The sequence below is a fragment of the Leuciscus leuciscus genome (assembly GCF_965113295.1).
Source record: "Leuciscus leuciscus genome assembly, chromosome: 19".
Classification (NCBI taxonomy): Eukaryota; Metazoa; Chordata; class Actinopteri; order Cypriniformes; family Leuciscidae; genus Leuciscus; species Leuciscus leuciscus.
In genome coordinates, this window is record NC_138743.1 from 1,363,370 (window position 1) to 1,376,561 (window position 13,192).

General features: G+C 39.2%; 1 protein-coding gene across 3 annotated transcripts in view; it reads left to right on the top strand.

Moving 5' to 3' along the window:
• The window catches only part of LOC309481994 (MAM domain-containing glycosylphosphatidylinositol anchor protein 2), a 201,012-nt gene that overhangs the window by 54,098 nt on the left and 133,722 nt on the right, over window positions 1–13,192 (top strand). For all 3 annotated transcript variants that reach the window (XM_082147153.1, XM_082147152.1, XM_082147154.1), the window contains exon 3: window positions 6,595–6,769. In XM_082147153.1, the coding sequence (XP_082003279.1) occupies window positions 6,595–6,769 (175 nt within the window). The remainder of the gene's footprint in view (window positions 1–6,594; window positions 6,770–13,192) is intronic.

Genomic DNA, 13,192 nt, shown 5'->3' on the forward strand with positions numbered 1-13,192 from the left:
TAAATGATAAATCATGCTTGAGATTTGTGCTGGCTACTGTACACAGGCCACCAGGGCACCATACAGACTTTATCAAAGAATTTGCAGATTTTCTATCAGAGTTAGTACTGGCTGCAGATATACCCCTTTTCCACCAAGGCAGAGCTGGTGCTGGTTCGGAGCCAGAGCCTAGTTTCAAATCGGTTCTTTGTTTTTCCACCGCCAAAGCACCAGCTCCGAACCAGTAAAACTGGTTCTTAAGTAGCACCAAATCATTGCAGGGTCTAGAACGGAGCCAAGAAAGAACCGCTTGCGTCAGAGGCTGGGGGCGGGGTTACCGTGGCCAACAAGACTGAAGAGAAACTTGTGACCGCCATTTTTAAATAGCAGCTAGTCGAGCTAATAGCAGCTCGATTATAATATCCGTCTATGTAAGTTACGGTGAGCTGCACGAACGCGTTGGATTCGCCGTGTTTGGATGCCGATTTATTTTCACAAACCCATGAGCATCCATAGTAACGCAACGTCTATTATTGTTGATGCCTTGTTCGAGATGCATCGGAGCAGTGTGGACCGATCAGAGCTGCGGGAGTGTTTGGAGATCATACGACTCCTTGTGCTTTTTGATCGCTTTCGCAGTGCTTTGATTTCATGTGCTGATCGTTCTGCGAGAAGCCGATGCATCTCGAACAAGTCTGGTGTGTTTGTGTTTGGCGCTGCCGGACTAGCGTTGCTGGGCAACATGATACGTATGCAGTGACGTAAGATATAGCTCTGTTGTGGCTCTCTGGCCGGTGGAAACGCAAACCGGTTCGTCAGTCGAACCAACTCCGAACTGGCAATAGCTCTAGCTCTGAACCAGCACCCGGTTCTTGTTGGTGGAAAAGGGGTAATAAAGTCCTAATTGTTGGTGATTTTAATATACATGTAGATAATGAAAAAGATGCATTGGGATTGGCATTTAAAGACATTCTGAACTCTATTGGAGTTAGACAACACGTGTCAGGATCTACTCATTGTCGTAATCATACTCTAGATCTAATATTATCACATGGAATCAATGTTGATGCCGTTGAAATTCTGCAGCAGAGCGATGACATCTCAGATCATTATCTAGTCTCGTGTAAACTTAATTTAGCAAAGGTTGCAAAGCCGACTCCGTGTTACAAATATGTTAGACCTATCACTTCTGCCACTAAAGATTGCTTTATTAATAATCTTCCTGATCAGTTTCATCATCTCAGCATCCCAGATAGCTTAGAAGAACTCGATATTGCGACAGAAATTTTTTACTTTTACATTTTTTTCCAGCACTTTAGACACAGTTGCTCCGTTGCGCTTAAAGAAGATTAAAGAAAATATAGTCCAATGCCTTTCAGAGAATTCAGAAACAATGACACTCAAATAGAGAATAACTCCCTTTTTCATCCTCAAACAGCAACATTACACACTAAAGAAAGATGAACATGGACAAAAGCATAAAATGTCCTCTTTAAGAAATAAATCAAGCTGTGAGATCATTTCAATGTTGATTTTAATGAAATCTAGTATTAATATCCTCGTGTAATGTTGGCATTAGTGCTTATAATCCTCCATTTGTTGCTCGTCTCTCGGATTACGCCACCAGTCGAGCAGACGTCCCTCTGGACAGAAGATCTCGTTTACCGGCGTAATGCCTCCACAAGCACATCCGAGTCCCAGACCTTCATACGGATGCCAGTTCCACCAGCGTTTCGATCCTAGAACGTATTTCAGTGCACGGCAAAAAATGATGCTCTTCCTCAGTGTTTCTGACTTGTTTTCCAACACAAATACCCTAAACATTCTGAAATCAAGATACATTTACTGGAGAAGCAAAAATGACTGAACATATTAAGAATTGTTTTCTGAAAAATGTATCAAAATGAAGTGAGTTTGTGCTTAAAACAACTCAGAACAAATAATGGGGCTAGAAAAATAAATGATTTTTGTTCTTTTTTTAAGCTGAAATACTTTTTTTTCCAGAACACTGACTTTACATCTAAAGTAATTTTGCTTCTTAAGTAAATGATTTTCACATGTGGATCACGTACAGTACTTTGCACATGGGAAACGTGGTTTTGGAGCCGTTCCCATGTGAAATACATGTGATCACATGTGGAAAACATGGAACATTCATGTGGTTTTTCCTGAAAGGATTGAATGTTTAGATATTTGCACGAGATGATACCTAGGAAGAACATCTTTTTTTTGTTCTTTTTTTTTTTTTGCATCATTTCAGATTGATCTCATTGACAAAGTTCAAGCTTTTCACAACCGTCTGTCTCCTGAGTTTGGTTGGAAGCCTGAGACCGGGGGAAAAAGCTTTATAATATGCATTAGTCTTCACTAATGTTTCAGCGGATGTTTCTTATCCAGAGCAATTCCTAGTACAGTTTTAATCCAGAGCTTAAACTAAGAGCTTCTCCATTCATGAATCTTCACTTTTGCCTGTTAAACGTTGATGGCTATACGTGATGAGACATATTAAAATGAATTTAAGAGCAAATTTCAGTCTGTTCCTTATAAAAATCTTCATGTGACTTCAGAAATAGTGCACTATTGTGTTGTACTAATAGTATACAATACAAGTACTGAGTTAGTTAGTAGTGTGTTAAACTGGCGGTTATGGAAAGGGGCGGGGCATTTCCCAAACACACTCGAGGCACTCGACCAATCACAACACACTGCTCCAGCCGACCAATCAGAGCACAGTGTGCTTTTCAGAAGGAGGGGCTTCATAGAGACAGGAAGTAAACGGAGCGTTACTGACAGACTGGGAAGAGAGGAGCCGCAACAATGGAGAATATGAGGAGAATAATCAACATTACTGCAGGAAAACCGGTTCTAGTAGAGCCTGAAAACATCAAGACTTTGTGAAAGAGCGTAATAGGTCCTCTTTAAACACCATGTCTGAAATTACATTCTGTTGAACTGTGTTTAAAGGCATACTCTTTTTTCTCTCAGCGGTTTCAGGGCTTTATTTTGTTGCTATTTCTGTGGCTGGGTTTTCCGGCTCATCTTTGTTGAATCTTCTCACAAAGATCACGGCCGACTCGATTCATATTCACAACAACACCTCGGTTTGAAATGACTGTCAGATTAATCACGAAGCGCCGACAGTGAGGATTACGAGTCTGTCTGTCCTCTCAGGCTTCGGCTTTCACACAGAAACATCATGTTGTGTGTTAAATACGCAAACACTTCCCTCACGTGTCTTCAGAGGTCACATGGAGCGGTCCATGTGTCTAATTGCCCTAAAAAATATGAATATAGACTTATGTTTGTGAAGTTTAACTTTCCTGTTTGAGCTGACTGTGTGTGGTGGATTTGCTAATGCAATCACTAAAATACATATAATAATGACTCGCAAAAAGTTTGTGGTTGGACACATTTTTTGATGTTTACAGTAAAAATTATGAAATATTATTCTAATGTAAATCAGCTGTTCTCTATGTGAATATATAGTAAAGTGTAATTTATTCCTGTGATCAAAGCTGAATTTTCAGCATCATTACTCCAGTCTTCAGTGTCACATGATCCTTCACAAATCACTCTAATATGATGATCTGATGCTCAAGAAACATTTATGATTATTATCGGTGTTTAAAACAGTTGTGCCGCTTCATATTTTTGTTTTCATTTATTTTTTTTAGGATTCTTTGATGAATATAAAGTTCCGAAGGACAGCATTTACTGCAAACCTCATTCTCATAAATCTGGATTCAGTATTTTATTATTTGGCTCCAGGCGAAAACAGTCTGAAATATTGTGTAACAGTTCTCATTAACATGATCATATTGCACACACAACCTTTTCTCTTTTGTTCAAACCAAAATCAGTTATTGGCTTTATAGAATAAGACACTTGATGATGTTATGAATCGCGGTGAATGTTAATGCATCAATGCTTCGCTTGAACGATTATTGATCTTGAACTGTCCATAAACCATTTTCCCCCCAGAGGTTAAAATCATAGGACTAATGAATGAGTTCATAAACAGAAAACAGTCCCTCCTTTTACGTGTCCTGACTTTCCCAGGATCCCATGACTGGGATGTTCAATCCCCCTCCGATCCTCCCCTCGCTTCCACAGGAACACGCCGGTTGATCTGCCTTCGACTGGGACATGACGCTGAACTGAAGTGAATGGCAGCATGTGGTTCACCTTGTCACTCGGCTTGAATACACAACGTCTTAGCATTGCTAAATTGACACTGGCATTGTCAAACGGAAATGGCGAGGAGGGGTTCCCAGAGGACTCGCGCTGGCATTTGTCTGACAAACGAGTGAGTGTGACATAGTGCCACACAGCATCTGCACACACGAGACGAACAACACACACACACACACACACACACACACACACACACACACACACACACACACACACACACACACACACACACACACACACACACACACACACACACACACACACACACACACACACACACGACGAGAGATGCAACAGAACCCTTGTGGAATAGAAGACTGCTTAAACACATTGATGTGCACTTCAAATCTTAAAGTTAGAGTTAAAAAAAATCGAATAAAAGGCCACTTAATTAGATTTTACTTTAAGAGTGTACACTTTCATGAACTTTTAAAAAGTGCACTTTACAATCATTTCAGATTAAGTTTTACTTCAAACAATATTTATGTTTTAATAATCTTGTGTCGTGCTTTAAAGAAATGTAAAGAACTTGATTGTAATTTTAACAGTAGTGTGTTATTTGATGGAACATTACAAGTTAATATATCTTACTAAATTTCAACTTCATCGTAACAAATATATTTAAATATATGACACAACTTTCCATTGAAATGTCATTAAATTATATTTTAGCTTACCATAAATGTTTGCCAGTACATTTGGCAGTACTAACCATATTTTAAAGACAATAGAAGTAATTATGAAATTACGTATAAAGATAAGTGGGTCAAAGAGCACCGAGAAACAACACATCCTGGAAACCAATGGTTTTCGGGACATTCGGTCTCTGCGTTTCTCCTCCCTGCTTGTGACGGTTGTTAGGCCTTCAGCTGCTCAAGGAGATGAACATTTATAAATACGCTTGTGACAAAAGCAAAAAGCATCTAAAGTGTAAGCAACTAGTTTAATACACAACGTGATTCATCGCTTTCAAGGTCGGCTCGCTGAAGTTTCATTCTCAGTGTTCATCAGTGCATCAGACCGGCGCTCTCGATTCATTCTGACACACAAGCTTTGCCTCGCAGTGTGTGGAGTGTGGGTGGGTTATGGATGTGCTGTTGGGTTGTGTAAAGAGATGCGCAAAATATTGTTTCTGTTGCATTTGCATTTATTATGAGTGTCTAACATCTGGAGCTTTAAGGCAAGGCACCACAGGTAAACAGGGTAAACACGTTAACTACTATCCTGATATCAGCAAACTTCCACAGTTGATTAACCACAGTGCATTAAGTCAAGTGATTTGCATCACAAGTTTTATCAAATTGTATGTGTGTAAATGCAAATGAGGCATTATCTAATCAAATATGCATTAATTTCCCAAAGATATCTGAACAGTGAATTTCAAAATTCTTGTTTGATTTTGTTAAAGGTTTTCACAGATGGGGTTTTGGAAATCTCACAGAATTTGTTTTTGTTTTTTAGGAATAAAGTGTCAAATAAATATCAAGTGAATGGCATATGAACAAACCCCTCAGTAAAATCCTTCAGAATATAGATATGAATAAAGCTGTAAGATGTAAGTGCTGCTGAAGTGGAGATATGTAGCGTAATTGAAATCTACAGACGCAAATACATAAAGTGCAATAAAATCTTACATTTGTATTTTGGATGTTTTTTTCCACTAGTCTGAAAGACAAAATAGAGCAAAATGTCCAAATTGACCATGAGAAAACTTTATCTGTAGTGTTTGCCAAGTGCAGAATACTTGCGTAGACGTTTTGAATGGTGAGTAATGGGTGAAACGGTACGATTAGAGATTTAAGTAATTTTTTGGTTACACTTTATTTTAAGGTGTCATTGTTACAGTGTAATTATACATTTAAGTACTGAGTAATATTAATTTGGTTATTAATTATTAGGATTTGGTTGAGGGTTAGTTGCATGTTATTATACATAATTGACTGTTATTACTATGATACGTACATGTAACATATGTGAACCTGGACTATAATAATACACATACTATGAAAGCTGCCTACATAAACTGTCCAGTGATGTTTGGTTTGTTATGATATGACAATATTTGGACGAGATACAACTATTGAGAATCTGGAATCTGAGGGTGCAAAAAACATTGAGAAAATCTCCTTTAAAGTTGTTCATTTATGTTGGCGATTGTGCTGCATTCACTCATAATAATAAATGTTTTATATATTTACGGTAGGAAATTTACAAAATATCTTCATGGAACATGATCTTTACTTCATATCCTAATGATTTTTGGCATAATAGAAAAATGTATAATTTTGACCTGTATAATGTATTGTTGGCTATTGCCACAGATATCCCCGTGCGACTCGAGACTGGTGACGTGATCCAGGGTCACATGTGTAACAAGGACACTGTAAAATAAAGTGTTACCCACTTTTCTTTCTCATGCAGATTCGATGGACGAAGACGGCGGGCAGTGTTTCGGATCGCTTCCAGGACTCCAGCGTGTTCAACGAAACCCTCCACATCTCGAAGATCCAGAGACACCAGGGCGGACGCTACTACTGTAAGGCCGAGAACGGACTGGGTTCCCCGGCCATCAAGTCCATCAGGGTGGACGTCTACTGTGAGTTCTTCTCTACTGAGTTTCTTCTCAATGTTCTGTGGAGAAATCCCAACAAATATGTGTTCTAATAACATTCAGCTAATCTTCCCATTATAGCGATAGTTCACCCAAAAATGAACATTAGCCCATGATTTACTCACCCTGAACTCATCCTAGGTGTTACATGACATTCTTCTGGCGCTTTAAGTGGAATCCGTATGTTCGTTTGGACGGAAGCTAGTTATCTTACTTTATAAAGTTTTAAATATGGATAATTTTATGATGGACAGATGCACTTATATGATGGACAGATGCACTTTTATGATGGACAGATGCACTTGTATGATGGACAGATGCACTTGTATGATGGACAGATGCACTTTTATGATGGACAGATGCACTTTTATGATGGACAGATGCACTTATATGATGGAGAGATGCACTTTTTCATTTTTGGGTGAACTATCCCTTTAAGTTAGGAAAACGTTATTTCTTAAAGTTCAAGGCGTCCAGTTATTTAAATGTATGAAAAACGTTGTTTTTGTTTTTTGGCAATGCGAACATACCATTCTGCAAACATTATGGGAACGTTAATTTTTACTTTTACTGTAAATGTTCTCTGAACATTCTGAAACATTTGAAAAACATTAGACAACCGTCAAACTAAAGCGATTTAGGAAAAAACATTACATGAACGATGTATATATAATGTTTTAGTGCTAATGTCCTGAGAACATTATTGAAGACCAGATATCGTTGAACGAAGGTTCTATTAACGTTACTGGAAGAATGTTTGTATGAGAAAACCTTTCCAGAACATTAGCCAAGGTTCTGAGAACATTCCCTGTTGGCTGGAATAATGCAAACGGATGCAAATGAGTCACTAGTCGTCATCCTGGAAGAGTCTAGAGCTGTACAATAAACGTGGAGAGCGAATCAGATCAAACGTTTGAATTCACTTTGAGATCTCTGACTTCTGATTTGCAGATTTTAGCAGATCTGAGCACATTTTGAGTTATTGCTGAGATTGTTGGGCTCTTTTTCTGGGGTGAAACATCTGAAAAGCAGAAGTTTTTTTTTTTCCTCTCCATTTAAGTTAATTCCTGTATATGAGAAACAGCTGAGATATTAAAGAGATATTCCACATCCAGTATTCAGCGTTTGATGGCTCTTTTTGTAAGCGGTCTGTCGGATACCCACCGTATCCGTTTCACCATTCTGAGGTAGGCTCAGGTCCAGGAAGGCTTGTGGGAAGGTGTGGATCAGAATGCTGGGATTATGTTTGTGCTTTGAACTGAAGTCTGTGGAGAGAAACGAGAAGAGGATATTTCCACAAGCTGTTTAATAGACGTGACCAGAATCTGAGACCATCAGTGATAAAGGAACCGCTTTGGTTAGAGGTGCCGTATAACCGGGGGTTTTATATCATGGTCAATAAGGCTTCGTTTTGTGACAATTGTATGTGTATAAAGGGAAGGCAAGAGAAAAACAGGGAGAAAAAACACCATCAGGAGGACAGACAACGAAGTACTGATGAGATGCAAGAAGGCAAGACACAGCGGGACAAGTAAAGACTGTCACAGTAACAACAAACACGAATAAAAGTTCGATTAAAGGACAAAAGCGGAAACAAACAAAGTCAGAGCCATCTCATCTCTTCTGTTCTCTTCTCATCTCTTCTGTTCTCTTCTCATCTCTTCTCTTCTTTTCTCTTCTCTTCTCTTCTCTTCTCTTCTCTTCTCTTCTCTTCTCATATCATCTCTTCTCTTCTCATATCTTCTCTTCTCTTCTCTTCTCATATCATCTCTTCTCTTCTCTTCTCTTCTCTTCTCTTCTCTTCTCATATCTTCTCTTCTCTTCTCTTCTCTTCTCTTCTCTTCTCTTCTCTTCTCTGCTCTTCTCTTCTCTTCTCGTATCATCTCTTCTCTTCTCATCTCTTCTCTTCTCTTCTCTTCTCTTCTCTTCTCTTCTCTTCTCTTCTCTTCTCGTATCATCTCTTCTCTTCTCTTCTCTTCTCATATCATCTCTTCTCTTCTCATATCTTCTCTTCTCTTCTCATATCATCTCTTCTCTTCTCTTCTCATATCATCTCTTCTCTTCTCTTCTCTTCTCTTCTCTTCTCTTCTCTTCTCATATCTTCTCTTCTCTTCTCATATCATCTCTTCTCTTCTCTTCTCTTCTCATCTCTTCTCATATCATCTCTTCTCTTCTCTTCTCATATCATCTCTTCTCTTCTCTTCTCTTCTCATATCTTCTCTTCTCTTCTCTTCTCTTCTCATATCATCTCTTCTCTTCTCTTCTCTTCTCTTCTCTTCTCTTCTCGTATCATCTCTTCTCATCTCTTCTCTTCTCTTCTCATATCATCTCTTCTCTTCTCATATCTTCTCTTCTCTTCTCATATCATATCATCTCTTCTCTTCTCTTCTCATATCATCTCTTCTCTTCTCATATCTTCTCTTCTCTTCTCATATCATCTCTTCTCTTCTCTTCTCATATCATCTCTTCTCTTCTCTTCTCTTCTCTTCTCTTCTCATATCATCTCTTCTCTTCTCTTCTCTTCTCTTCTCATATCATATCATCTCTTCTCTTCTCTTCTCTTCTCTTCTCTTCTCTTCTCTTCTGTTCTCTTCTCTTCTCATATCATCTCTTCTCTTCTCATATCTTCTCTTCTCTTCTCATATCTTCTCTTCTCTTCTCTTCTCATATCATCTCTTCTCTTCTCTTCTCTTCTCATCTCTTTTGTTCTCTTCTCATCTCTTCTCTTCTCTTCTCTTCTCTTCTCTTCTCTTCTCTTCTCTTCTCGTATCATCTCTTCTCTTCTCTTCTCATATCATCTCTTCTCTTCTCATATCTTCTCTTCTCTTCTCTTCTCTTCTCTTCTCTTCTCTTCTCATATCTTCTCTTCTCTTCTCTTCTCTTCTCGTATCATCTCTTCTCTTCTCATCTCTTCTCTTCTCTTCTCTTCTCTTCTCGTATCATCTCTTCTCTTCTCGTATCATATCATCTCTTCTCTTCTCATATCTTCTCTTCTCTTCTCATATCATCTCTTCTCTTCTCTTCTCTTCTCTTCTCTTCTCTTCTCATATCTTCTCTTCTCTTCTCTTCTCTTCTCTTCTCATATCATCTCTTCTCTTCTCTTCTCTTCTCTTCTCTTCTCTTCTCTTCTCATATCTTCTCTTCTCTTCTCTTCTCTTCTCATATCTTCTCTTCTCTTCTCTTCTCATCTCTTCTCGTATCATCTCTTCTCTTCTCATCTCTTCTCGTATCTTCTGTTCTCTTCTCATCTCTTCTGATATCATCTCTTCTCTTCTCTTCTCTTCTCTTCTCATCTCTTCTCTTCTCTTCTCTTCTCTTCTGTTCTCTTCTCATCTCATCTCTTCTCTTCTCGTATCTTCTGTTCTCTTCTCATCTCATCTCTTCTCTTCTCTTCTCGTATCATCTCTTCTCTTCTCTTCTCTTCTCTTCTCTTCTCTTTTCTTCTGTTCTCTTCTCATCTCTTCTCTTCTCTTCTCTTCTCTTCTCTTCTCTTCTCTTCTCTTCTCTTCTCTTCTCTTCTCTTCTCGTATCTTCTGTTCTGTTCTCTTCTCATCTCATCTCTTCTCTTCTCTTCTCTTCTCTTCTCTTCTCTTCTCGTATCATCTCTTCTCTTCTCTTCTCTTCTCTTCTCATATCATCTCTTCTCTTCTCATATCTTCTCTTCTCTTCTCTTCTCATATCATCTCTTCTCTTCTCTTCTCTTCTCTTCTCATATCTTCTCTTCTCGTATCATCTCTTCTCGTATCATCTCTTCTCTTCTCATCTCTTCTCGTATCTTCTGTTCTCTTCTCATCTCTTCTTTTCTCTTCTCATCTCTTCTGATATCATCTCTTCTCTTCTCTTCTCTTCTCTTCTCTTCTCATATCATCTCTTCTCTTCTCTTCTCATATCTTCTCTTCTCTTCTCTTCTCTTCTCTTCTCTTCTCTTCTCTTCTCTTCTCTTCTCATCTCTTCTCATATCATCTCTTCTCTTCTCTTCTCTTCTCTTCTCTTCTCTTCTCTTCTCTTCTCATCTCTTCTCGTATCATCTCTTCTCTTCTCATCTCTTCTCGTATCTTCTGTTCTCTTCTCATCTCTTCTGATATCATCTCTTCTCGTATCTTCTTCTCATTTCTTCTCTTCTCTTAAAATATTGACAAAAACTGAAATATTATATTCAAGATGCTTCAAACCATGATTCAAACCTATGGAGAAATGATCTGTAAATGTTAATGCATGAGTGTGAAAATGCACAGGCTGTGTGGTTTCGTGCGTGTTCGAGACTGATGTAAATCAGGCCCGTATAAACGCTGTTTCAGGAATATGAGAAGTCTGAAAGTCACTGGCTCCTCCTGCTGCTGTTCTAAACATGCAACCTTTTCTCCGGCCTTGCCGTATACCTTCGTTATGTGTTTTTCATTAGCTGGAGAATCTTGCTGAAAGCTGGCGTTCCTCTGGAGAAATGCTAAAGCCGTCCCCGGGGGCCGAGTGTAATTGATGGGCCGCTGCCAGCGCCGGTATTTTTAGCGCACTGTAGCCTTGATTGTTATTTAGCATTGAAATTGCTGCTTTGGACGCCTAGGCTCTAAACACCTTCAGCGCTGAAACATGAAAAATTGTGTCGGGCTGATTTTGTCTTTGTCAGGCCGTCTCTGGAAGTGTGCCGTCGGCGCGATGGACAGTTCCATTAAAACAGAGGTTTGCTGGAGAGAAACGCTCCAGATTAAAGCGAGAGAATGACAGAGGACGGGCACAAATGTCTCTTAAAATGTGCTTTATTTCCCAGTTTTCAATTAAATTAGTATTATTTACTCCACCGTGTTCCAAATTATTATGCAAATTGGAATTAAGTGTCATAAACATTAAATATTTAGCATTGTGTCTCGCTGAAATCAATCTCAGACACCTGTGATAATTAGTTTGCCAGGTGAGCCCAATTAAAGGAAGACTACTGAAGAGGGATGTTCCACGTTATTAAGCAGGCCACAGGTTTCAAGCAATCTGGGAAAGTGAAAGGATAAAGCTGCGGAGAAGCGTAAAATAGTGCAATGCCTTGGACAAGGTGTGAAAACATTAGATATTTCACGAAAACTGAAGCGTGATCATCGCGCTGTGAAGAGATTTGTGGCTGGTTCAGAGCACAGACGGGTTCGTGCAGATAAAGGCATAATGAGGAAGGTTTCTGCCAGACTAAATCATCGGATTAAGAGAGCAGCTGCTAAAATGCCATTACAAAGCAGCAAACTGGTCTCTGAAGCTGCTGGTTCTGGAGTCCCGCGAGCCTCAAGGTGTGGGATCCTCCAGAGGCGTGCAGGTGTGCATAAACCTGCTATAACCAATGCTCACAGGCAGAGACGGTTGCAGTGGGCCCAGAAATACACGAAGACTCAGTGCCGTTGTAAGACTTGAGAAATTAGAAAATGCCGGACAGTTTGGTTAAGGAGCGACCTTGGGACAGTTTCACAAAGCTATTTTAGAGCGGTCTATAGTGTTAGACAAGTCTAAAATGTGCTCATAGACTAGTCTAATGCAAGTTAGACTGTTTCACAATAATTAAGACTGACTTAATTTAGAACAAAAAAATTAGACACCCAACCCCAGGCTAACTTACCCCCCAGACACCTTACCCCCAGGCTAACTTATAGGTCTAAGACTCTATGTTACCTTGGCAACCAGCAGTAACAATCAGTTACATTACAAACAGCCAAAAGAAAAGGGGAAATGGCTCATCATTTAAACATTTCTTCTTGTTACTACATTCTCCGCTAAATTTCCCAAGTAAAATGTCCTTGTAACTGTTATACTCCAACAAACACATATTTTCCGCTGGGGTAAACTGCACTGAGCAGTTGAATGCGCTTACTCGATCCGCCATGTTTTTTGTTTTGAAAAGTGTCTTATTTTTCCCAGAATGCATTGCAGTGTAGTCCTCCTTAAGATAGTCAGAGTCTTAAGGGCTTTGTGCAACGGTCTGATTTAGATGTCTATCTGAAGTCTGACTATCTACTATATCTGAGCCATAGTCAAAGTCTATCTTTGTGAAACAGGCCCCAGACCCTGAGAAGGCAGGATCTTGATGGAAATTACCATTTGAGACAAAAGTCTCACCTCCGAGTCATCCTAATCTACATTTCATTCCCTCATCCCTCACCCTCTCTCTCTCATACTCAGATCACCTGAATTCACCCAAGACAATACATAGTTTTAATGTGAGTGATTATCATCGAGTATTGTACATTTTTGGTATCATTTGAAATGTCTCAGTGCGACTGGTACAAATGTCTCATTTCAAAATAAGTAAAACAAAAGATAATAAGGTTTTTAGGAGTTTAGAGATAACTGGCACACAAGGAGTGTTGGTCTCTAAGCAAATGGTCACATATCCCCCAAAAGGTGTAACCTCTGAATGCAAATTACCTTTGTTAGCAC